The following is a 24,549-nucleotide window of genomic DNA, read 5'->3' on the forward strand; positions in this document are numbered from 1 at the left end:
ACTCTCTGAGAATCTAAGAAATTCATCTTGATTTCCAGTGCTCAAGTACTGACCACCTATTTATTTCCCATCCAATATTCAGTTCCATTGAAGCCAATGTTGGAAGGAAGCAGCACAATTGGCAAATATTGCAGCACCCATTCAGCACCCAGCAACTATGATGAACTTCTATACCTTGATTCCAAAGGGCCTTAAAGAGGGAGATGATTTAATAAGCAAATAACATGAGAGCTCTCTGTACTGTCCTTTGCCAATATTTATTTTTCAAACATCGAACAATTGCCTGGTCATTATCACATTCGTGGGCCTTTCCTCGGCACTGATTGGCTGCCACATTGTCAAAGATGATGCCCAAACTCATTGTTCCTTCTTCCTACATTAAACTGGGGCTGCAGAACGTCCAACCCAGGGGAACTTTTCCTCAGAGTTGAGTGCTTCTAGTGCACGCTGCAACCATGGCCTGTCAGTCGTCTGACTGAGAAACAAACAAGGTCACGGAAGTGATAGTCTTGTGTTTATGCAACACCCCTCACAATATCAGGCCCTCCCAAAACACAATACTGACGACAAAGCAGTTTCAAGGTCTAAACACTGTTGAATTTAAGGAAGTGACACTCTAATCTGCTGCCGATGCAGAGAGCGAAACTGTGAGATGGTCCTCCTCCTCCTCTCAGTCACCCTGTCACAGAGTCATGGTCATACAGCACAGGCCCTTTAGCCTATCGACTACATACTGACCATCAAGCACTCCTTTACACTAATTCTACAAAGGTTCTCTTTTATTCCCTTTATTTTCCATCAGCTCCCCTCATATCCTATCAATCGCTTATGCACTAGGGGCAATTTACATTTGACAATTAGCCTAACAACCCACATATCCTTGGGATGTGAGAGGAAATCAGAGCACAAGGAGAACGTGTAAGCTCCATACAGATAGCACCAGAGGTCAGGATCAAACCTGGGGCCACTGAAGCTGGGAGCAGCAGTTCTACTAGTTGTGCTACTGTGCTGCCCTCCACAAACAGCTTCCCATCATCATCATTTCTCAATGCCTTTAATCCTCAAGCTTCTCTAATAATGGTAGTCACTTGTAAAATTATCATATATAGTCCATCCCTGGTTTCCCTGAGGAGGTGGTGGCAGACTGTGTAATACAACTGATTGGTTTGCTAGGAGACTTCAGAGGGTAGGTAAGAATCAATCACATTGGTGCAACACTGTAGTCACATATAGGCCAGACCAGGTAAGGATGGCAAGTCCCTTCCCTGAAGGAACGGTTTGATTTCTACAACAATCCAGAAGTTGATGGTCACAGATACTGATGCCAGGATTGTTTTGTTCAACTCATCAAGTAGTCAACGATGGGCTCGAACTCTCATTCATTGGATTACTAGTCCATTGTATAAATACTACACCATCATACCTAGCAAGTCATTATTGCCTTATTTCTCTCTAAGCAGCTAATAATCTGTGGTTAAATTTAGACTTGTCCATTTTAATCTCAAGTTCTCCAGGTACAGACCTGAAATTGGCTGCTTCATGAGTTTAGTAAAACAATCCTGGTATCATCACCTTTGCCAATCAAATTCTGGATTGTTATAGAAATCAAACCAGTCCTTCAGGGAAGGAACTTGCCATCCTTACCTGGTCTGGCCTATATATGTGGCCTCCTCTACGTTGGAGAGACCAAACGCAGACTAGGTGACCATTTCGTAGAACACCTGCACTCTGTCCATGACCGCAATCTGCATCTCCCCGTTGCCAGTCACTTCAACTCCCCCTCCCACTCCATCACTGATATGTCAGTCATTGGCCTCTTCCACTGCCGGGACAAATCCAAATGCAAACTGGAGGAACAGCACCTCATTTTCCGTCTTGGGATCTTACAGCCTAATGGGATGAACATCAAATTCTCCCACTTGAAGTAAACCAACCCCCCCACCTTGCCTTTTCTTTTCTTCCTTTTTCTAACCTTTCTCTTTTTTCTCCTCACCATTTTTTCTCTCTCTCCTTTTCCTCTCCTCCCCTCCCCCCATGGGGTACCTGCTTCCATACCTTTGACCCATCCCCCAGTGGATCTGCTCTCCCCTCCTCCCCCACACCTGCCTATCACTATCTCTTAACTGCATCTACTTATCACCACCTCGTGCCCACCCCGCCTCCCCTCTTTTGTCCACCTGTCACTACAATCTTCAGTCCTGAAGAAGGGTCCTGACCCAAAATGTTGACCTTCTGCTTTTCTCCATGAATGCTACCTGACCTGCTGAGTTCCTCCAGCGTCTTGCTGTTTTTTCATCTAGATTCCAGCATCTGCAGTCCTTTGTTTTTCTACTTTTGGATTCTCCACGTTTCTCTACACGCTTCTCATTGGTTTCTCTACGTTTCTCTACTTTCTACAGTGTAGAGACTACACTTGCCCATCAGAGATGGAAACCTGCCATCTTCACCTTTGTCTGGCCGATCTGTGACCACAATTCCACACCAACGTGACTCTTAATTGGCCCCACAGAACAACCGCAACTTGTTTACATCTTCCATGTCTCCCAATCTGTTAAGACCTTGAATTAGGACTTGTTTTCAGGGGAGAGGTCTAGAGAGAGTACCTTTCTATCAATAAGGGTGTACCTATCAATTTACTTATCTATAGACGCTATCTCCTTTAAACAATCAAACCCTAAACAAAAAATAATTTTTGCTTACCTCCTCTTCCTTTGTTCTCACCTTCTGGGAAATATCTGGGTCCTTGCCTGTGAAAGAAAAAAGGCAAAGCTTGACACTGTTGCTACAACATCACCAAAGGAGGCAGTGATGTAACCATTGGCAACTTTGGCATCTCCTGCCAACACTACATGTCACAGGTGATCACACAAACACGGTGTCAGATAAAGATCTAAGCAACTTCAAAGTGTTTATAAGGCTTTAAATGTTCACTTTGCACTAAAATGGACAGTGTTTTTTCTGATTATGTTCTTTCTTGTAAAAATTGTGTTTAATTTATGTTTATGTTTTTCTTGTGAATGCTGCTTATATGATGCTATGTGCCTGTGATGCTGCTGCAAGTAGGTCTTTCATTGCACCTGTGCATACATGTACTTGTGCATATGACAATAAACTCAACTTTGACTTTGATAATTCTGCATTCTTGGTGGAAAGGCATACTCCAGATAACCGCAGACTGGAAATGGGGCTCTAACAACTGGATTTCCCCAGGAAGAGACTTCTGCCTCTGGTATTGGTATCGGTATTGGTTTATTATGGTCACTTGTACCGAGGTACAGTGAAAAACTTGTCTTGCATACCAATCATACAGGTCAATTCATTACACAGTGCAGTTACATTGGGTTAGTACAGAGTCCATTGACGTAGTACAGGTAAAAACAATAACAGTACAGAGTAAAGTGTCACAGCTACAGAGAAAGTGCAGTGCAATAAGGTGCAAGGTCACAACGAGGTAGATCATGAGGTCATAGACCATCTCATCGGATAAGGGAACCAGTCAATAGTCTTATCACAGTGGGATAGAATCTGTCCTTAAGCCTGATGGTACGTGCCCTCAGGCTCCTGTATCTTCTACCTGATGGAAGAGGGGAGAAAAGAGAATGACCGGGGTGGGTGGGGTCTTTGATTATGCTGGCTGCTTCACCAAGACAGTGAGAGGTAAAGACAGAATCCAAGGAGGGGAGGCTGGTGTAACCACCCCTCAAGTCACTTATGCCATTCTCTTGGTGAGAAAAATTGGATGGGCTATAAACCTTGAACCAGCCCTGTTGATAAGCATAACAGGTTAAAATCAACCCCAACGTCATTCTTTGTGATGTTGCCCATACATAATTTGCTTGTATTCTCACCTCTGGGCAGAAAAAGACGGGTTCAAGTCTCCCTCAGTATCACACTGGGAGTGTCTGCTATCTCCTCTGGAGATAGCAGACACTCCCAGTGTGACACTGAGGGAGTACTGCACAGGCAGAAATGCTATTTATTATTAATTATTAAACAGAGGCCCAATCTAGCCTCTCAGGTGGATGTTAAAGATATTGTATGAAATTTTTCCCCTGTGTCCTGGTGAACATTTATCCCCTTTCTGACATGACCAAAATTAGATCAGATTACCAATCGTTTTGGTAGCAAACAATCTAATGGAGGAACTGTATGGGTCGAGCACAATGTGTGGGGGGAGAGGAATTGTCGACATTTTAGGTCAAAACCCTGCATCAGACCTGAAATGTTGACAATTCCTATTCCCCCCTCGTATGCTGCTCAATCTGCTGAGTTCCTCTACCAGATTATTTGTGGTTCCAGATACCAGCATCTTCCGTCTCTCGTGTCTATCATTTTAGCAATCTGTTTGTGAGGGTTTGCTGTGTAGAAATCAGCTCTTGCAGCTCCTCTTTAATCAGCAGTGACTTCACTAACTGCAGTGCACTTTGAAATGGACAGAGGGCATGTAAAGCTCTGAATAAATACAGTCCTTCTTAGGTTGCTGCTCTTCAAAGGATAATGATACACTTACGCAGATGGTTTCTCTTCTTATGGATGAGATACAGACAAACAGCAAGGAGCAAAACCAGCACCACGAAGAGAATTGATCCCACTGAGGCATACTTCACATAATCTGGTGGCAGAAAGAAAATATCTCATTGCTGTCATTGTGTGAGAACATAAGAAATAAGGACAGGAGGAGACACAAAAAATTCTGCAGATGCTCGAATCTGGAGCAATACACAAAAAAAGTGCTGGAGGAACTCAGCAGGTCAGGCAGCATCCATGGAGGGAAATAAACAGTCGACGTTTCGGGCTGAGACCCTTCATCAGGATAAGGTAAGATAAGATATCTTTATTAGTCACATATACATCAAAACACACAGTGAAATGCGTCTTTTGCGTAGAGTGTTCTGGGGGCAGCCCACAAATGTCGCCACGCTTCTGGCACCAACATAGCATGCCCACAACTTCCTAACCCATACGTCTTTGGAATGTGGGAGGAAACCGGAGCACCCGGAGGAAACTCACGCAGACACGGGGAGAACGTACAAACTCCTAACAGACAGTGGCCGGAATTGAACCTGGGTCACTGGCGCTGTAATAGCATTATGTTAACCACTACACTACCGTGACAGGAGGTGACCAGGATTTCCTTGAGACTGCTCTACCATGCACTAATATAAGATATCTTTGTACCTTTGTATGTGTGTACCTCGAAACACACAGTGAAATACATCTTTTGCATAGTGTGTTCTAGGGGCATGTGGCTAACTCCTCCTTCACACCTGATCCCCACATCCTTGGATTCCCTGGTGCCCAACAATCCATGAGCCTGAGTACATTTAATGACTGAGCACTTGTAGTCCTATCAGAGAGATATACCAAAGATTCACAATCCATGTGTAAAGAAATGTCATCCTATTTCGTCCTATCTCATCCTAAATGGCCAAGCCCCACTCTGAGGAATTTGATCCTTAGTTATTAATTGTCCTGTCAACTTTCCAGCATTTAGAAAGCAGCCAACATAATCAAGGACCCCTCCCACCCTGGTCCTTCTCTCTTCTTCCCTCTTCCATCAGGCAGAAGATAAAAAAGCTTGAGCTTGAACTACCACAAGGCTCAAGGACAGCTTCTATCCCGCTGTTACAAGGCTCTTGAACGGACCTGTTCTATGATGAAGATGAACTCTTGATCTCTCCATCTACCTTGTCATGGCCCTTGCACTTTATTTGTCTTCCTGCAGTGCACTTTCTGTATATGTAACACCATATTCCGCTTTCTGTTTTGCTTTCCTTTTGTACTGCCTTGACGTACTTATGTATGGAATGTCTTTATCTTTATTTCTTTATTTGTCACTGTACTGTTGCAACAACAACACAACGAGATTACTATGGCACTCCCTTGCCTAATAAAAACCAAAACAGTAAATTGATAAGAGCAATTATAACTATAAAATAAAACAAACATACTTACACAAATATAAAGTATAAAAAAATATAAAAAGGCAGTGTGCAAATGAACCATGATGATAATAATAATGATGATCAGCAGCATATCAATATCAATATATTAAATAACACCATGATGAGTCCAGCCGGTAAAGGAGGGAAAGACATAGTATGTGAATGTATGTATGTATAGAAGGTGTCAGTCCATGTTCAACAATTTGACAGCTTTGGGAAAAAAGCTGTGTTTCAGTCTTGTAGTGTGTACATGTATTGTCCTGTATCGCCTACCAGAGGCGAGTAGTTTAAAAAGGTAGTGAGCAGGGTGAGCTGGTTCTCGAATGATGTTTAAAGCCCTGCTCCGACATCGAGCCTGATAGATGTCCTCCATCGCTGGTAACTGAATTCCAATGATGTTTTGGGCCGTCTTGATGACCCTCTGCAGAGCCTTCTGCTCCTTCCTAGTGCAGCTGGCATACCAAGCAGTAATGCTGTATGTTAGGATGCTCTCCACCGCACACCGGTAGAAGTTCACCAAAATGTTCTGAGACAGTCTGGCTCTCCTCAATTTCCTCAAAAAATAGAGGCATTGCTGTGCCTTCCTAATGACAGCTGAGGTGTGTATTGCCCAGGAAAAGTCCTCGGTGATGTATGCCCCCAGGAATTTAAAACTGGAGACTCTCTCCACAGCCTCGCCACGAATGAACACTGGACCAAGATCTATCTTCCTTGACTTCCTGAAATCCACCACAATCTCTTTAGTCTTTTGGGTATTGAGAATGAGATTGCTGGCGGAGCACCAGGCTGTCAGGTTTTGTACCTCATCCCTGTACGCCAATTCATTACTGTTCATGATCAGGCCAATGACTGTCGTGTCGTCTGCAAACTTTATGATGGTGTTTGTTTCATGGACGGATGAACAGTCATGAGTAAAAAGGGCATACAGGAAGGGACTCAGCACACACCCCTGGGATCTGTCTGGATGGCAATGCAAACAAACAAAAGCTTTGCACTGTATCTCGGTACATGTGACAATAATAAACTGATTACCAATTACTCTATTATGGGGTAACAGTACTATTTATCGTCATTGGACAATAGTCTCCCAGCATTTACCCTGTCAAGGGGGCGAGAACCTCCCATAACTTACAGTGTCAAAGGGCAACAAACTGCCAGTGTGTACCCTGTCAAAGGGCAAAAATCTCCCAAAATTTACCCAGTCAAGAAAAAAACAACCTCCCAGCATCTACCCTTTACCTTGTCAAGGGGAATTACTCTCCCACCATTTACCCTGTTAAGGGGAAACCATCTCCACATATTTCCCTGTTAAGGAGAAATAACCTGCAAGTATTTACCCTGTGCAGAGGCACATCCGCCCAGCACTTACCCTCTCATGGGGAAGCAGCTCTCTGGAAGATTCACCCTCCCAGCATTACTGTGTCAAGCCTATTTTCAATGAGATCATCTACCATTCCCCTGAACCCCAGGGAATGGAAGACCATTCTCCTTTCCCTCTCACTGGATAACTGCCTCACCCCAGGACATAATGTTACACAGAAACCCAGCCTGCCTCCTCTCATATTATGCTACAATTGTATTCCACTCCTGAATTTACTGGGAGATGAAAGGTGCTTATTATCCAATAACCAATCTGTAGGCAGCTTTTTTTTTAGCAGCATGATATCAGATGTCACAAGGCTGGAGAAAAGGATATGGAATGAGAACAAGAACAAGTTTGGAGGAGTCATTGTTAACCGCCTCTGCAAACTGGCATCATTCTCAGATTGCTAAACAACATAAACAGACCCCTAGCTGAACTCAAAAACAAATATGTAATATTTATTTCAACATCTTACTCTGTTGCACATACACTTTTCACTTCCTGAGTTCAGAGGGAGGTCAAGGTTGTTTTCTTAAAGTAACAGATTTATTTATCATAGAAAAATGTAGCAGTACCATTAAGAAGGAAGCTCTTCAGTCCATCCACCCCTGCCCAATCTCTCAAAGAACAATCCCTTTATTTCCACTCCCCTGATTTTGCTCCCTCCCACTTTCTGTCATCCTACTTTTCTAATGGTATTCCCTGTCCTGACAACAACAAGCAAAGATTTTTGCCCTCCAAGATCTCCCTTCTTTCTCTTGGCGATGATCTCAACTTATGTACCTCTAGTCACCTACTACGTAACATGAGTGTCACCATACCAAAATTTTGAACACTTGAGCCACATCTTCTGTTAAATTTCTCTGGTTTAATGAAAAGAGCAGCAAGGTTTCATCACAGTGGTATCACCTTCTTCTCTACATCTTGTTGGTCTCAATATTCTTTCAAGAGCAAAACCTTCAATACTGCACACATCTAAGTGCAGCTTAAAAGATGATCTGTATGAGTAACATGATCTATTTTTAATCCACAATTTATTTTGAACAGGCTTAACAACTTTATTAAGAGATTGATCAATGTCTCATCCTACTGTCTCACTGGTAAATTTGTCAGTTCTTCCATCTGTCTTGTCATTGAATCTCCATGGAAGGTGATTCAGCTGTCAGGTCCAGGATAATCTTCTACCAAACCAACCCAATTTGTCCCATTCCCCGGCACTTTCCTTGTAGTTCTGCACTTTTTTTCACCTTCTTTCCTTACCTAACTCCTTTCTGAAAGTGTGATTGAATCTGTTTCCACCACCTCTTCCAGCAATGAATCCCAGATCATAACCACACACTGCATAAGAAAGTTACCTGTTACTCTTTTGCCAGTCACCATAAATCTGTGTCTTTGGTTTCCAAACTTATCACTTGTGTCTCTTTATTTACTCTACCTAAACGCTCCATGATTTTTAACAGCTATCGAGTTATCTCTCAAACTTCTCTACATAAACCTCATTTTACTCTGGCTGCCCACATAACTAACTTTAGTCATCACTGGGACCATTCTAGTACCTCTTTACTACCCTCTCTAGACGGCTTTCAAACGCTCACTAAAGTGCAGTGCCCAGAAGTGAAACGAAATACTCTGGATGAAGTCAAATCAGCTTTCGTGAAGGTTTAACATAACATCCTTACTCTTCTGCATTTTAGCAAGGGTATAAAGTCCAGAATCCCCTGTACTTTTTCAATTGCTTTCTCAATATCCTGGCACCTTCAAAGATCTGTGCGCATATACCCCAGGTCTCTCTATTTCTTCTCCCCAACTACCTCACTCCTGCCCCCCAAGTGGTGAAGTATGTCAACTATTCTACCAGTCTGTCCTCTTGAAGTCGATCACTACCCTCCTCAGTCACTCTTTGCTACTTATAGATTTTGAAATGATAATTTACAAACCCAAGACCAAGACATTAATTTATGTCAAGATAACCATTGGTCCCAGCATGAATTCCTGTGGAATACCTCTGTATAATTTCCTCCAGCCTGTTAAGCAATTGTTCACCCAAGACTGCTCCCTGTTCCTAAGCCAGTTTTGGATCTTGGGTACTGCCACTTTATTCTCTGGCCTTCAATTTTGCTAACAAACTTTTTAAAATCCATTCGTAAAACATCCACCTCAGCTAACACTCCGTTACCTCATCAAAAAAAGTAGAAAAGTAGAATTTGCCTTTAATTGTTCCTTCATTAATTCGCACATACATGATGCATACAATTAAACATTTCCCTTCCCAGTACCCTGATCCAGCTGATCAGCCTGACCTATCTTTCCTCTGATTCCACGTCTTACCCATCCTTTGATAGATCACAAGGTCAGGATTATGGGGCAGGGATATTGACTGAGTTTTTCCACTGCCATGAACCCAAGTGCAGGAGCAAGAGTACAAATCAACATATTCAGTCCAGCAGATAGCCTATTCTTGTAAAAATCTAAATATCTGGTTTCTTTTTCTTGTGCTGTTCTTATCTCCACAACTTGCCACATCAAGTTCCTGCTCCAGAGATACCGCTCTCACACCCCATCTGAGACCTCACCTACCGTTATTTCTGGGGGTTGGCCAGGCAGCCTGTGAGGTAGGCTTATGCCTCGTGATTTCACATTAACATGGTGTTGTTCTCAAACAGAACAAGGGAAAGTCTGCTTCTTTTATCCTGTTGAATTTAACCCCGAAACAAAACTTACCTCTTTGAGCCATAGTTGTTGTTGTCATTGTTGTCACTGTTGCAAGGGTTGTGGTAGGTTCTGTTGTTGTTGTTGTTGTTGTTGTTGTTGTTGACCTGTTTCTTGATGAATGTTGACCTACAACAGGAATAGAGTTGCCAAGTCTATGAACTGTTTGCTAACTGCCATCTTTCATTTTTGGCACAACATGCATAGGAATTTTTTGGATATAGTATCAGACCAATGATGGTAACTTGGTCCATTTTATCTTAATTACAAAGGCCAGGAATTATCTGGGGAGGTTTGTGATCTGGGCCAATTAAGGAGGTTGGGTGTGGGGTGTAGAGATTGGTGGGTGGGTTCTGAAGGAGAGGAAGTGATGAGCAGGGTCTATGAGGGTATAATTATGAAAATCTGGTTCTTCTGGGAGTGCCCAACAACAGGTGTGCCTCAGAACAACATTCCAAAAGGAGCAAAACACAGAGAATGATGTCATGGAAATCATGTCAGATGGTAGGGTGCTTCACAAATGGAGCTGCCCAGCCAAGTTTTAGAGTGAAGTTATTAGACCTGGAAATGCAATTGTGTTTCACTCCAAGAAAAAAAAATCCACTTTTAGATACATAGCTTTGGGAAAAAGAAACATCAGCATGCATCTGAATTTCAAGGCCAGACACTTTTTTAAAAGTAAGGATCGCTGCTGAAGTTATGTGCCTTGCCTGACGATGCACTCATGGTGTGCCTTACTCACGTCAAACCCATGTGGTTTTTTCCTTAATGCAATACAGAGTTTCACAATATAATGACTGACAGTAACTACCCATTGGTTGTTTCCTTTTAGTCCTTTAACTTGTTGGTATAGAGATGTTGCAAGCTGTTTCACTCCCTGTAAATACAATAGACAAAAGGGTTAACCAAATGAAAGGTAGGCTTCCAAAACCTCCACCAAGAATTCGTCACCTCTTAGCTCTACTGTTCTCCTTGACTTTCGACCAAACTCCAAGCAGCATTAACCTCAACTTCAAACTCTACTGTCTCTCCCCCTTGCATTCATAGAACCATATCCTTCTAAATTCTCTTGACCCCATTACTATTTTAAGCTCAGCACAAGTTGTTTATTTAAACTCTTGAGGTGAAAATGTTGTTAGTTTCCTCTCCGCAACCCCCAAGAATAATCAGTAACACCTCAGAATATTTATCAAATTGTCTTCATGTCTGCTGAAGTATGAGCTCAGACATATTCCAATACCAATAGTTAATGTATCTAGTGCTTTTTCTGAAGGAGCTTACTAACAATAAGGAAGCGCTTAGTCCTGTCAAGTGTCTTGGGGTGTTTTCTGCATTAATGTCGATATACGAATGGAATCTGTTGTTATCCTTCAAGACTGCCAAATAAACTGTCAACCCCTTAATGATATTTTGAAATGTTGACATTCCAGGAATCAAAAGGATAAAAAGATTATATATGAGTCACAGTAAAAGGATGTGTTTATCCTCATAGACCTGTAAAAGATGCTGCTTCAAGGCAACAGATAAAGTTAAACAGAAAGGAGTATAAAGTGATTAAGAGGACTGTAATGCACTGTTGATCTATTGTCCCAAACCAAAACCATTTGAACCTTCTCAATTAGATTCCAAATTATTATGATCTTGGTTATTAGACCTCTGAGTCAGAAGGTTTCTTGGTTCAAGTGTTTCTCCAGAGACTTCAGCACAAAAAATTAGGTGACCACTCAGCAGAGTACTGAGAAAGTGCCTGGGTTGGCCTCTTTCAGATGCCTTTAAAACAAGGCTCTTTACACCTTTCCTGCTGGGCATAAAAGATCATCTGGCAAAGGTTTAAATTTTAGATTCAAGGAAATTGCCAGAAATACCCAGCATCTCAGCTAGCACTAAGTTTTCAATTAATATTCTAATTATATCATCTGGTCATTGTGTACCATTTTGGTAATTGGTTTATTATTGTCACATGTACTGAGATACAGTGAAAAACTTTGTTTTGCATGCCATCCATACAGATAATTTCAAAACATAAGTAGATCAAAGTAGTGCAAAGGGAAAAGCAATAACGGAATGCAGAATATAGTGTTACAGTTACAGAGAAAGTGCAATGCAGGTAGAGAATAAGGTGCAAGGGCCACGATGAGGTGGATTAAGAGATCAAGAGTTCACCTTTATTGTACAAGAGGTCCATTCAAGAGTCTTATAACAGTGGGATAGAAGTTGTCCTTGAGCCTGGTTTCAAGCTTTTGTATTTCTGTCCAATAGAAGGGGAGAAGAGAGAGAATGACCAGGGTGAGAGGGGTCTGATTATTTTTCTAGTTTATTTACTTATGGGGCATAGACATCACTGACCAGGCTGGTACTTGGCCCAAATCTTATTGATAGGTCTGGAGTGACACCTAGGCCACTACAGGGAAGGGTGGCACATTCTCTTCTCTGAAGGGCCTTAATGAACCAGATGCTTTTTATTCCAGATTTATTCAAATACTTGAATTTCAATTTTCCAGCTGCCATCATGGGAACTGAACTCATGTCTCTGGATCAACTCTCCAGGCTAAGGTGCATTGGGAAAACCTTAATGAATACAAAATTCCAACGGTTTTACAAAGCTTACAGTGAGTTTGAGGGTGAGTTATCACTTTTACAGATCCATTAAGACAGACAAACAACTCATCCGTCAAGGGAACAATTTATAATCCATGGGGTATCTCTTATCACAAATAGTTGTGCAATTTCCATATTCATATTGGCAGGCACCACTAAACTCATTATTACCTTGGCAGTAAAAGCTGGGCTAACAGAAAGTACCTTGATTTGGATTTAAAGTTCAATTTAAGGTGTCAGTACCTGTGCAGTTGCAAATGACTCTGAGCTGTCAATCTCATGGCGAGCTTATGATTCTGCTGTAAAATAAGAAAGCTGATTCCACACCTTTCTCTTATTTATTGCTCTTCTTGTTACATTAGTTGTTTCCAAAGATCATATTGTGAAAAAGATAGTTGACTATTGGCACAGTCTGATTTGTGATTTTAGTGGACCAGTACTGTGGAAGACGATACTATTCACAAGGACGTTACTGGACTGGAAGGCTTGAATTATATGGAGGGGCTGGATAGAGTCATAGAGCAATACAGCACGGATACAGGCCCTTCGGCCCAATGAGTCCATGCCGACCACGGTGCCCACCCAGCTACTCCCAATTTCCTGCATTCAGCCCACATCCCTCTAAGCCCTGTCCCTCCATGTACCTATCCAAGTGCTCTTTAAATAATATTATTGTACCTGCCTCAACCACTTCCTCTGGCAGCTCGTTCCATATACTCACCACCCTCTGTGTGAAAAAGTTGCCGCTCAGGTCCCTTTTAAATCTTTCCCCTCTCATCCTAAATCTATGCCCCCTAGTTCTGGACTCCCCTACCCTGGGGAAAAGACTGTTACCGTCCACCTTATCTATGCCTGTCAGAATTTTAAACATTTCTATAAGGTCACCTCTCATTCTTTAACTTCATCTTTCCAATAACAGGGTGACCAAAACTGTACACAGTGCTCCAAGTGCGGCCTCACCAACAATTTATACAACTGCAACATAATGTCCCAACTCCTGTACTCAGTGCCCTGACTGTTGAAGGCCAGCATGCTAAACGCCTTTTTCACCACCCTGTCTACCTGTCATGCCGCTTTCAATGAGCTATGCACTTGTACTCCTAGGTCCCTCTGTTCCATTACACTCCTTAGTGCCTTACCATTCGTAGTAGAAGTCCTATGCTGGTTTGACTTTTCAAAATGCATCACCTCACACTTATCTGTATTGAAATCTATTTGCCACTCCTCGGCCCACTTCCCTACAGATCAAGATCCCCCTGTAATCACTATCAACAATACCTCCTAATTTCGTGACATCTGCAGACTTACTGATCAAGCCTTGTGCATTTGCATCCAAATCATTTATATAAATAACGAATAACAAGGGTCCCAACACCGACCCCTGTGGCACACCACTAGTCACTGGCTCCATTCCAAAAATCAACCTTCAACCACCACCCTCTGCTTCCTACCTCTGAGCCAATTTTGAATCCACCTAATTAGCTCTCCCTGGATTCCATGGGACCTAACCATCCAGGCCAACCTACCATGCGGGACCTTGTCAAAGGCTTTACTAAAGTCCAAATAGACAACATCCACTGCCCTACCCTCATCTACCTTTTTGGTTACCTCTTCAAAAAACTCTTAAAGGTTTGTCAAGCAGGACTTTCCACCCACAAAGCCATGTTGACTCCTCCTAATCACACTCTGTCTATCCAAATACTGGTAGATCCTGTCCCTCAGAGTTCCCTCCAGTTATTTCCCCTCTACTGACGCCAGGCTAACTAGCCTGTAATTCCCTGGATTGTCCTTGCTGCCCTTCTTAAACAATGGAACTACATTAGCCACCTTCCAGTCTTCGGGAACTTCACCACTGGCTAACGATGAAGCAAATATCTCCACAAGGGTCCCCGCAATTTCTTTTCTAGCCTCCCAAATGTCCGAGACATAGGCGGCCTACTCTCTCCCTAGCTACTCTTTTACTCTTTATATAGCATTAGAACCTCTTGGGATTTTCCTTAACCTTACCTGCCAGATCCATCTCACACCCTCTCTTTGCCCTCCTGATTTCCCTCTTAAGAGTATTCTTAATCTTTTTATAGTCATCAAGGGATTCACTCGTCCCTGACCTCCTAAACCCAATGTATGCTTCCTTCTTTTTCTTGACCAGAGCCTCAATATCTCTCATCAGCCAAGGTTCCCTAAACTTGCCAGTTACTCTTCACCCTAATGGGAACATAGTGCTCCTTGACTCTTGATATCACACTTATAAAAGCCTCCCACTTGCTATTCGCTCCTTTCCTTTCAAACAATCAATCTCTGCTAGATCCTGCCAAATTTCCCCAGATTAGCCCTGCTCCAGTTTAGGACCCTGACCAGTGGACCCGTCCTAACCTTTTCCATCACTATCTTAAAACTAATTATAGTCTCTGGAGCCAAAGTGCTCCCTGACCACTGCTTCTGTTACTTACCCTGCTTCGTTCCCTCAGAGGAGGTTCAGTATTGCACCCTCCTGAGTAGGGTCCTCTATATACTAACTCAGGAAACCTTCCTGGACACATTTCACAAACTCCACCCCATCTAGGCCCTTAACATTCAGGGTAGTCCTGTCAATACCGGAAAATTAAAATCTCCTACTAATACAACCCTATTATTCTTACAACTATGAGCAATTTCTCTGTACATCTGTTCCTCAAGTTCCCACTGACTACTGTGGGGTCTATAATACAGCCCCATAAAAGTGCCCCTCCCTTTCTTGTTTCTAAGTTCTACCCATATGGCCTCACTGGACAATCCCCAAAGAATGTCATCTCTAAGCACTGCTGTTATGTCCTCGCTTATCAAAAAGGCAACACCCCCTCCTTGCTTACCTGTACCTCTGCCACACCTGTAGCATCTGTATCCTGGAATACTGAGCTGCCAGTTCTGCCCTTCTCTCAGCCATGTTTCTGTTATGGCCGTAACATCCCAGTCCTCAGAACCAACCCATGCTCTGAGTTCTCCTGCCTTACCTGTTAAACCTTGTGCATTGAAATAAATGCAGTTTAACTGGGTATACCTCTCCCTGTCTTTACTGTGCCCCTGGCTATCCTGATTACTAAACTTGTTCTCACTGGCTACTGCTTTATCCCATGACTTGCTCCTGCTCAGAGTCTGACCTCCCTGCCAATTTGGTTTAAACCCTACTGCGTAGCATTAGCAAATTTCCCTGCAAGGGTATTGGTCCCTCTCTGGTTCAACGGCAACCCATCCCTCTTGTACAGGTCGCCTCTGCCCCAGAAGAGATCCCAATGGTCCAAGAACCAAGAATAGGCTGGGACTTTTTTCCCTGGTGCATAGGAGGCTGAGGAGTGACCTTACAGAGGTATATAAAATCATGAGGGGATAGATGGTCACAGTCCTTTTTCCCAGGGTAGAGGAGTCTGAAACTAGAGGACATAGGTTTAAGGTAAGAGGGCAAAGATTTAAAAAGGGAGTTGAGGGGAAAATTTGAGGGGAAAAGGCTGATGGTTTATAGCTGGTATTGGTATTGGTTTATTATTGTCAGCTTTACTGAGGTAAAGTGAAAAACTTGTCCTGCATACTGATTGAACAGGTCAATCCATTACACAGTGCAGTTACGTTGAGTTTAGTACAGAGTGCATTGAGGTAGTACAGGTAAAAACAATAACAGTACAAAGAGTCACAGCTACAGAGCAAGTGCAAGGTCACAAGGTAGATCATGAGGTCAGAGTCCATCTCATCGTATAAGGTATATAACGTAACCGTTCAATAGTCTTATCACAGTGGGGTAGAAGCTGTCCTTAAGCCTGGTGGTACATGCCCTCAGGCTCCTGTATTTTCTCAATGTTATCTGGCGGTTGCTGTTCATGGGGCAAGCTCTTGTGCAAAGTGCCGATTGCACTTCCCTACCCTGACCTTGACTGCACTTCAAAATCAATCAGTTGGCCGGACCATGTGCTCGTTGACCTCTGTTTGTGGGATCTTGCTGTGCACATTACTCATGTGTACTCTAAAAGTGATTCATCGCCCGCGAACACCCAAAAAGTAATTCACTGCAAAAAAAAGCCTTGGTGGACAATAGGGAGATCCTATGGATTTACGTGTAAATTCTTACTGAACAGTAGCTAGAAGACCCATTTTAAGTGAAGATTGTGGAAAGTATTTACCCATAACCCATAGCTGGAGAAAGGAAAGTGAATTGTGCATGCGCATGCAAAGATCTTCAATCTCTTTGTATTATGGTTGAATCTCCCTGCGCCGCTACCGGAGTCGGTGATCGGGAAACTCACACGGCGGCGGTGAAACTGCTACCGAGCGGGGGCAGACACTCCCGGATCACCCGCAGCCTTCCCCTGGGAAGGCGATGACCGTGAGTAAGGAGGTAGCGAGGGTTAGCCTTCGGGGCTTGTAAACGTGCGGCCAGTTCGCATCATCCCTGGTTATCGGAGGCTTCGGACTCTCCATCGGGAGAAGAAGGGGGATCTTCTCCCATCTCATCCCATCCCTGTGTTTGTAAGGGAGGGGGCGGCACTGTGGAAGGCGAGAGGGATCAGTCAAGCTCATGGGGTCTCCCTGGGCCTTGCTCAGCTCACCCTTGCTTTCACAGTTAACCTGCCATTCTCCACAAATCAACCTCCATTGCAGTTTATGAATTAAGTGCATTAGATAGAAGCCATTAAATCAGGAATTCGCGGGTCACTTAATGCAAACTGACAGCCAGACAGCACTCCACCGTCAGAGCTGCTGTTCTTTAAACCCCAGCTTTGAACCCCGGTAAAAAAAATCCCAGAGAGTACACCAGGGCCCCCCGGTGATGGTTTATACCTCAATCAAAATGACCACATGATGTTCCTGTAGGTGGGATCAACATGTGTGCGAAGCGGCTATTGCCCTTCCTTACGTGACACTGAAGGCACTTCAGAATTAATCAATCAGTTGGCCTGACCATATGCAGGGAGGTACACAAACCAAATTCTTCCTTTAAGTACCAGTAACAAAATTCTCTGTAAGGTGTTTTACCTCTCAAGGCCAACACTTACTTATTGGCTGTTTCTCGTTGCCATGAGAAGACACAGATAAGCCTTCTAATTGAGGTTAGGAAGTCCTTATCTCAAACGTTGCTGCTCTGTTTAGAAAGTAAGCATTCTTTGGCTGTGAGCTCCAGTACAACAACACATGTATGCAGAGCGGTTGAGTGATGTTTTATCACAGAGCATCAGGCAGTTGCGGGTATCAATTCCAAAATGTGCAACTGGATCAGCGTAAGACCTCAGTTGGTGTAATGTGGCCAGTTTTAAGATTTCCATAAAAGGAAGGATGTTGAGGTAATACAACAGATGCATAGCATGTTTACTAAGCCTTGTCAGGTGTGAGAAAGTTTGAGATAAGTGGGACATTTACAGCTGTGATCATTTGGAGTAGAGAAGATCATAAAAAAGATTTAAGAGAGGGTCTTTTAAAATTACAATGGATTGGGATAAGGATAGATTGAAGTGAACATTTTCTGGTAACTGAGGTGATTATTTTCTGGTGATTGAAGAGATACAAACCTTAGCACCAGAGATACTTTCAGCATAGAAAAATGCCATTTGCATCGTGGTGCCAGAACTGGGAGACCAATTGGATTTGCTTTTTAATTTTTTAAGAGATTTGGGCATAGTTACGAGGCTACGTCCCGAATTAATGGAGTTAGAGGTAGAAGCAGGAACCATATCAATATTTTAATGGAATAGAAAGGTGACAGAAGGAAAAAAGAAAGGGATATTGGACAGAGTGGGTAGAAGGAATGAAGGTTACTGCCAACACAGACTGGATGGGCAGAACTGCCTGTTTCTGTGTTGTAATTTCTTTCAATGTTGATTCATGAATAATGAACACATTGATTCTTGTACACCTCGTACTTTTGAAGTTTGGTGACTACATTATTTAATTATAATTTCTAACATTTTCAATTTTGTTGAATTCATGGTCAACATTAAGAGAGATATTATCAGGAAGCAAAATTATTTTGGACTCTCATGTCGGTATCAGATGGGAAGTCTGGTGAAGTGTAAATTTCAGTTTTCACATCAACTATTTCCAGGTTCTTTATAGTACAGGATGCACATAAGGTTCTAACCTTTCTGTACTGTCCCAGGGAAGGCAGTGTGTGGGTTAGACACCAAGTAAAGCTTCTTCTATATTGTCTTATCAAATACTCCCTCAGCAAGTGGAGCATGGTTTTGATTATAGAATACATTCTCCTTTTTATCTTTACAGGACAAGTACAGAACAGTCAGAGAAACTCTATTGTCTATCACTCTTAAAGCAGCTGCAGCAAGGATTAGATACAGAATAAAGCTCCCTCTGTGCTCTCTTGTAAAATAGTCCTAAGGCAAGTACAGCATGGATGAGGTACTAATAAAGATCCCTCTACATTACTTCATCATACACTCCAGGTCAGATATACCCCATTTAACTAAAAGGTGAAATATGGTTTATGTTGCTTCATTAATTTTACATTAGACTTGGAAGATCAATTAAAGAGTATTGATCTTCCAAGTCTAAAGTAAAATTGATGGAGCAAAGTAAACCAAATTTTACCTTTTCCAACCACGAACCAGATATCCTGTAAGCACCTAACTGAGTGAAAATGTGGTCTTATTTTGTAGTTGTTCTGTTTATAGACTCAATTGAAACAATCGAATTTTATTTTCAGTAACAACCTTTAGAGCCAACAGAGATAATGAGATGTTCATCAAAGATATGCCAAAAGCAAAGTCTATCTGTTTCTCAAGATACAATGTTCATTATTTCCTATTATTTTACTGTTTCCATTTTGCACGAAGGTTCTTGACTTCCTTCCCAACCAATAGCTCTAATAAAGTTGACCATTTCTCCCCTTTAGATAGTGGATTCCTAGAAAATATTTTAAATTGTCCTTGAAAAGAACGTGGGTCATGCTGGCCAATGGGATTAGAACATAACAGTCAGTTGTGATATAATCCATTTTAACAACACTTTCTGCAGCTATTTTAAAATGTTTTAGCAAGTGATAAACTCAGCTATACTTTTTAACCAATCACTATTTTGTTCTGAGTATCCACTGATGCAAGCTTTCCAAGGCTACATTAGAGGGGCAGTTAAGAGTTAGTGATGTTTGTGTGGGATGGAACCAAGATGGGGAAAAGATGGTTTCCTTTCAAACAGAACATTATTTAAGCAATTGAGTTTTTACAAACCCTACAAGCTCATGGTTGCTTCTGCTGAACTGGTTTAGGTTCAGAGGTTCCTACGGTGGGATTTAAACCAGTGTTCTGAGGATTATCAGACCAGTACTGTAACCACAACGCCATATGTAAATGTGTGAATATTCACTTTGTTTCAGAACATCACAACACAAACTAAACTTCCTTTGTGAAAAGAAATTCAGGATTAATGAAGTTGATCAAAAATTCTTGTGTGTATGTTAGAGAAATTATTCCAGAAGGGGGAAAAGGATCAGTACTGGGACTTTTGTAAGCACATGGATCAATGCAGGGACCTCTGATGTTTGTAATGTATGTTAATGACTGGATGTGAGTGTATGAGGTATGACAAGTAAGTGTGTAGAAGATCCGAAAACTGGTGGTGTTGTAGATAGAGAGGAAGGTTGTCTAAGACCTACAGCATCATACAAATCAGCTTGAAAGTTTGTAATGTATGTTAATGACTGGATGTGAGTGTATGAGGTATGACAAGTAAGTGTGTAGAAGATCCGAAAACTGGTGGTGTTGTAGATAGAGAGGAAGGTTGTCTAAGACCTACAGCATCATACATATCAGCTTGAAAGTTGATCGGAGAAATGGCAAAAGGAATTTAATCCTGACAAATGCAAGGTGATGTATTTTGGGAAGGCAACCAAGGGTAGGATGTACACAGTAAACGGTCAGGCCCGAAGGAGTGTTGACGAACAGAGGCACCATGGGGTACATCCATAAAATTATAGGGTCATAGATGAGGTAGATAATAATCTTTTTCCCCTGGTGGGGGTATCTAAGACAAGAGTGCATAGGTTTAAAATGAGAGCTGGGACATTTAGAGTGGATCTGAAGGAGAATGTTTTCACACTGAGGGTTTTCACACTGAGGAGCAGGTGGAGGCAGAATCTCTCACGACATATAAGAAGCAACTAGCCAAGGCAATGGACTCAATGTGTACAGAGGCGATAAGTGTAGATAGGTACAACAGGTAGCGTGGACACGGTAGGCTGAAGGGCCTGTTTTTATGCTGTATGACTCTCATACATCACAGAAACAGGCCCTTCAGCCCAACTAGTCCATGCCGACCCAGATGCCCCATGCAAGTTAGTCCCATTTGCCAGCATTTGGCCCATAACCTTCAAACCTCTCCAATCCGTGTACCTGTCGGAGACTCCAAAAGAACTGTTAGAATGAATGAATAAATGACAGCACAGGGAAGCAGCAGCGAGTTGGCATCTTGCCAGTCTGTCCACAAGATTAAAGTGTCCATTTCTTTGCAGCAGAGCCTGGTGTCGGGAATCACTTCCCCAACAGCGTTGAACATGGAGGTAAAGAAAGAAGCTGGTGATTTAATGAGTGAGCCACAACACCCTGAAGCATTCCAGTCCTGGTACCACTACTTTTGCCCCGAATGTGGCAAAGGCTTCAAGTCTCCCTCTGGCTTGGAGAGGCACTTGCGGGTTCACACCGGTGAGAGGCCGTTTGAGTGCCCGGTGTGTGGCAAGAGTTTTTATAGCTGCAGCAACCTGACCCGGCACCAGCGGATCCACAGCGAGGAGAGACCATTCGGCTGCTCGGCATGCGAGAAGCGCTTCTACACGTCCGGCGAGCTGGCCCGCCACACCCGAGGTCACACACGGGAGCAGCTCTACCCCTGCTCCGTGTGCGGGGAGGGCTTCTGCACGTCCGGGGAGATGGCCCGGCACCGGGCTTCGCACGCTGGCGAGCGGCCCTTTGAGTGTGGTGTCTGCAAGAAGCGCTTCTGGACCGCCAGCTACCTGGCGAAGCACGGCCGCCTCCACAGCGGCGAGCGGCCCTTCTCCTGCTCCGTCTGCCACAAGGCCTTCCGGGCGGCCGGCTACCTGGCCAAGCACGAGCGGATCCACACCGGCGAGAAGCCCTTCGCCTGCGCCGGGTGCGGCAAGCGCTTCTGCGCCTCCAACAAGCTGGCCGAGCACCGTCAGATCCACCGGGCCGACAAGGCGTTCGAGTGCCCGGCCTGCGGCAAGCGCTTCCGCGCCTCCCGCAACCTGGCGCAGCACCGGCGCGTGCACAGCGAGAGGCGGCCTTTTGTCTGCTCCGTCTGTGGCAAGACTCTGGCCTACTCCACCACCCTGCGCATCCACCAGCGCATCCACTCCGGCGAGCGCCCCTTCAAGTGCACGGACTGCGGCAAGAGCTTCACGCAGGCCTTCAGCCTGAAGCTGCACCAGTACCACCACAGCGGGGAGCGGCCGTACCGGTGCCCGCTTTGCGGCAAGGGCTTCATTCTGGCCAGTTACCTGGCAAAGCACCGGTGTACAGCCCTGCAGGATGACAGGTCCAAAAAGTAAGGCTGCAGCGGCTCTTCTGATTGTCCTCCCCGAGCTACACCCTCCAAAACAACCCAACATCCTCATAGAGTCTGCAGCACGGAAACAGGCCCTTCGGCCCACCAACTCCCTGCTGACCATCAAGCACCCATCTGCACCAGTCCTACACTGATCCCACTTTTTCTCCTCTCCACGTTCCCATCAACTCCCCGCCCCCAATTCTACCATTCATCTTCACACAGTTTACAGTGGTCAATTAACCTACCAACCCACTGGGATGTGCGAGGAAAGGAGGATGTAACAAAAGTAATGCGAGGACCATTAATGAGAAGGTTGCTAAGACTCGAGGGCCTGAGTTATAGGGAGCAGTTGGGCAGGCTAGGACTTTATTCCATGGAGTGTAGGAGACTGAGGGGTGACTTTATAGAGATATATAAAATCATGAGGGGCATAGATAGGGAATCAAGAACTAGAGGGCATAGGTTTATGGTGAGAAAGGAGAGATTTAAAAGGAGCTTGAGGGGCAATGTCTTCATGCAGAGAGTGGTGCGTATATGGAATGAGTTGCCAGAGAAAGTGGTTTAGGCAGGTACAATAACAACGTTTAAATGACATTTGGATAAGTACATGGATAGGAAGGGTTGGGACTAGCTTAGGTGGGCACCGTGGTCGTCATGGACGAGTTGGGCCAAAGGGTCTGTTTCCATTGCTGTATTACTCTATGACGCCCTGGGGGAAACTCGGGTGGTCACAGGGAGAACGTGCAAACTCCACACAGCACCGGAGGTCAGGATTGAACCTGGGTCTCTGGCGCTGTGAGGGAACAACTCTACATGATGGCCACTGTCTCCTATCTGTAGTCACACTAAGTGACATTCACCTACCAACCTAGGACCTGCTCACCTATACTGGCTGCACCTTAAGCAATGTCTCAATATGTAAAGTTCTCACCCTTGTCTTCAAATCCCTACCTTCATGACCACCTCCAGCCCTACAACGCTCCCACATCACTGCCCTCTCCAATTCTGCCTTCTTGACCTTCTTTGAATTTACTATTTCAACTGACAGCAGCACCTTCAGCTGTCAAAACCCTAAGAAATGGAATTCCTGACATAAACCCCTCTGCTTCTCTACCTCTCTCTCCTCTTTTAAGATGCCCCTTAAAACCTACCTCTTTGACCAAGTTTTTGGTCGTCTTCTAACTTCTTATGTGTCTTGTCAAATGTTGTCTGAGAACCCTCTTGAGTAGCTGCTTGGGTTTTTGGGATGTTTAAAGTGTTGTATAAGTCCAAGTTAATTGTTTTCGCTGTTGCTGAGATCTGGCACAATATACACACCACACTTATGTAGCATTATGTAGAAATCATAGCACAGAAATAGGCCATTCCATCCAACTGTCTTGGGCTGGTTACATTCCATGTGTGACTGCTGGCATTCCTTCTAACTGATCTCACTAATTCAATATTTTTTGCTAGTTACTCAACTGATTTTGTAATATGTCGAAACCACTTCCCTTGCCTGCTTCCTATGTCTATGAGTTCTGCATTTTAATCACTTGGGTGAAGAAATCTCCCTTTCTTATTGCATTTACTTGTCATTCTCTTGTATTTCTTGCTCTTAGTTCTCGATTTTTCTACATGTGGAAATATTTTTGACATGGACAATGGCCTCCTCTGCAGTAGATCTTTATGGTTCTCCACATCTCCAACCCATTCACATCTAAAGACCTTCATCAGGTTATTGTCTTTAGTGAAGAAGGTAAATGGTCCAACCTATCTGATCTTCTAGGATAACCATAATCTCTCAATTCCAGTCATGCCCTTGTAAAGCTGAAGTTTGGGAACTATTACTGTGCTGTGTACACAAAGTGTACCCTAACCGAGGTCCTGTACAAGTTTAACATAAGCTTTTGAATTCTATATCCCTTCTCACAAGTTCCTGTGCTTTGTTAGTATTCTTTAATTGCTTTGCTGACATGTGATCTCGCTCCTAATGAAATTTCATTCAAATGTCGCTGGAAATGGAAGGAGTGTTAATGTGTTTGTTGGAAATATTTGTCTGAATTTGCTGTGTTCCCAATTCTAGTGCTCATCTCTGATAGTTTATTAAAAGAATGACTGACCACAACTTGTAAAAATGTTGCTTCATATTTGATGTAGTTTTATGCCATTTAACGTGAGAAGGGGTTAAGGACATGCATTTAAGGTGAGAGGGAATAAGTTCAAAGGAGATGTGAGGAGCAAGTTTTTTTTGCACAGAAAAGTCATAGGTGCCTGGAATGCAGTGCCAGGGGTGGTGGTGGAGGCAAATATGATAGAGGCGTTTAAGAGGCTCTTAGATCAGCACATGGAGACACAATTTATTCCGCAGATGCTGGAATCTGGAGCAATACACAAAAAGTGCTGGAGGAACTCAGCAGG

General features: G+C 43.5%; 1 protein-coding gene across 5 annotated transcripts; it reads left to right on the forward strand.

Moving 5' to 3' along the window:
- The first annotated feature begins 4,640 nt into the window (after nt 1-4,640).
- On the forward strand, nt 4,641-23,303 carry LOC127580962 (zinc finger protein 623-like). Of its 5 annotated transcripts, none has more exons than XM_052034967.1 (2): nt 4,641-4,818; nt 21,098-23,303. In XM_052034967.1, exons 1-2 carry the CDS (start codon nt 4,765-4,767, stop codon nt 22,148-22,150), a joined length of 1,107 nt encoding a protein of 368 aa, XP_051890927.1. In that variant the 5' UTR covers nt 4,641-4,764; the 3' UTR covers nt 22,151-23,303. The 5 variants fall into 5 exon arrangements, with proteins under 5 accessions (XP_051890927.1, XP_051890931.1, XP_051890928.1 ...); XM_052034971.1 differs by lacking the exon at nt 4,641-4,818 and adding an exon at nt 12,418-12,638; XM_052034968.1 differs by lacking the exon at nt 4,641-4,818 and adding an exon at nt 16,261-16,978.
- Nucleotides 23,304-24,549: the final 1,246 nt, after the last annotated feature.

Source organism: Pristis pectinata, chromosome 20 (genome assembly GCF_009764475.1).
Source record: "Pristis pectinata isolate sPriPec2 chromosome 20, sPriPec2.1.pri, whole genome shotgun sequence".
Taxonomy (NCBI): Eukaryota; Metazoa; Chordata; class Chondrichthyes; order Rhinopristiformes; family Pristidae; genus Pristis; species Pristis pectinata.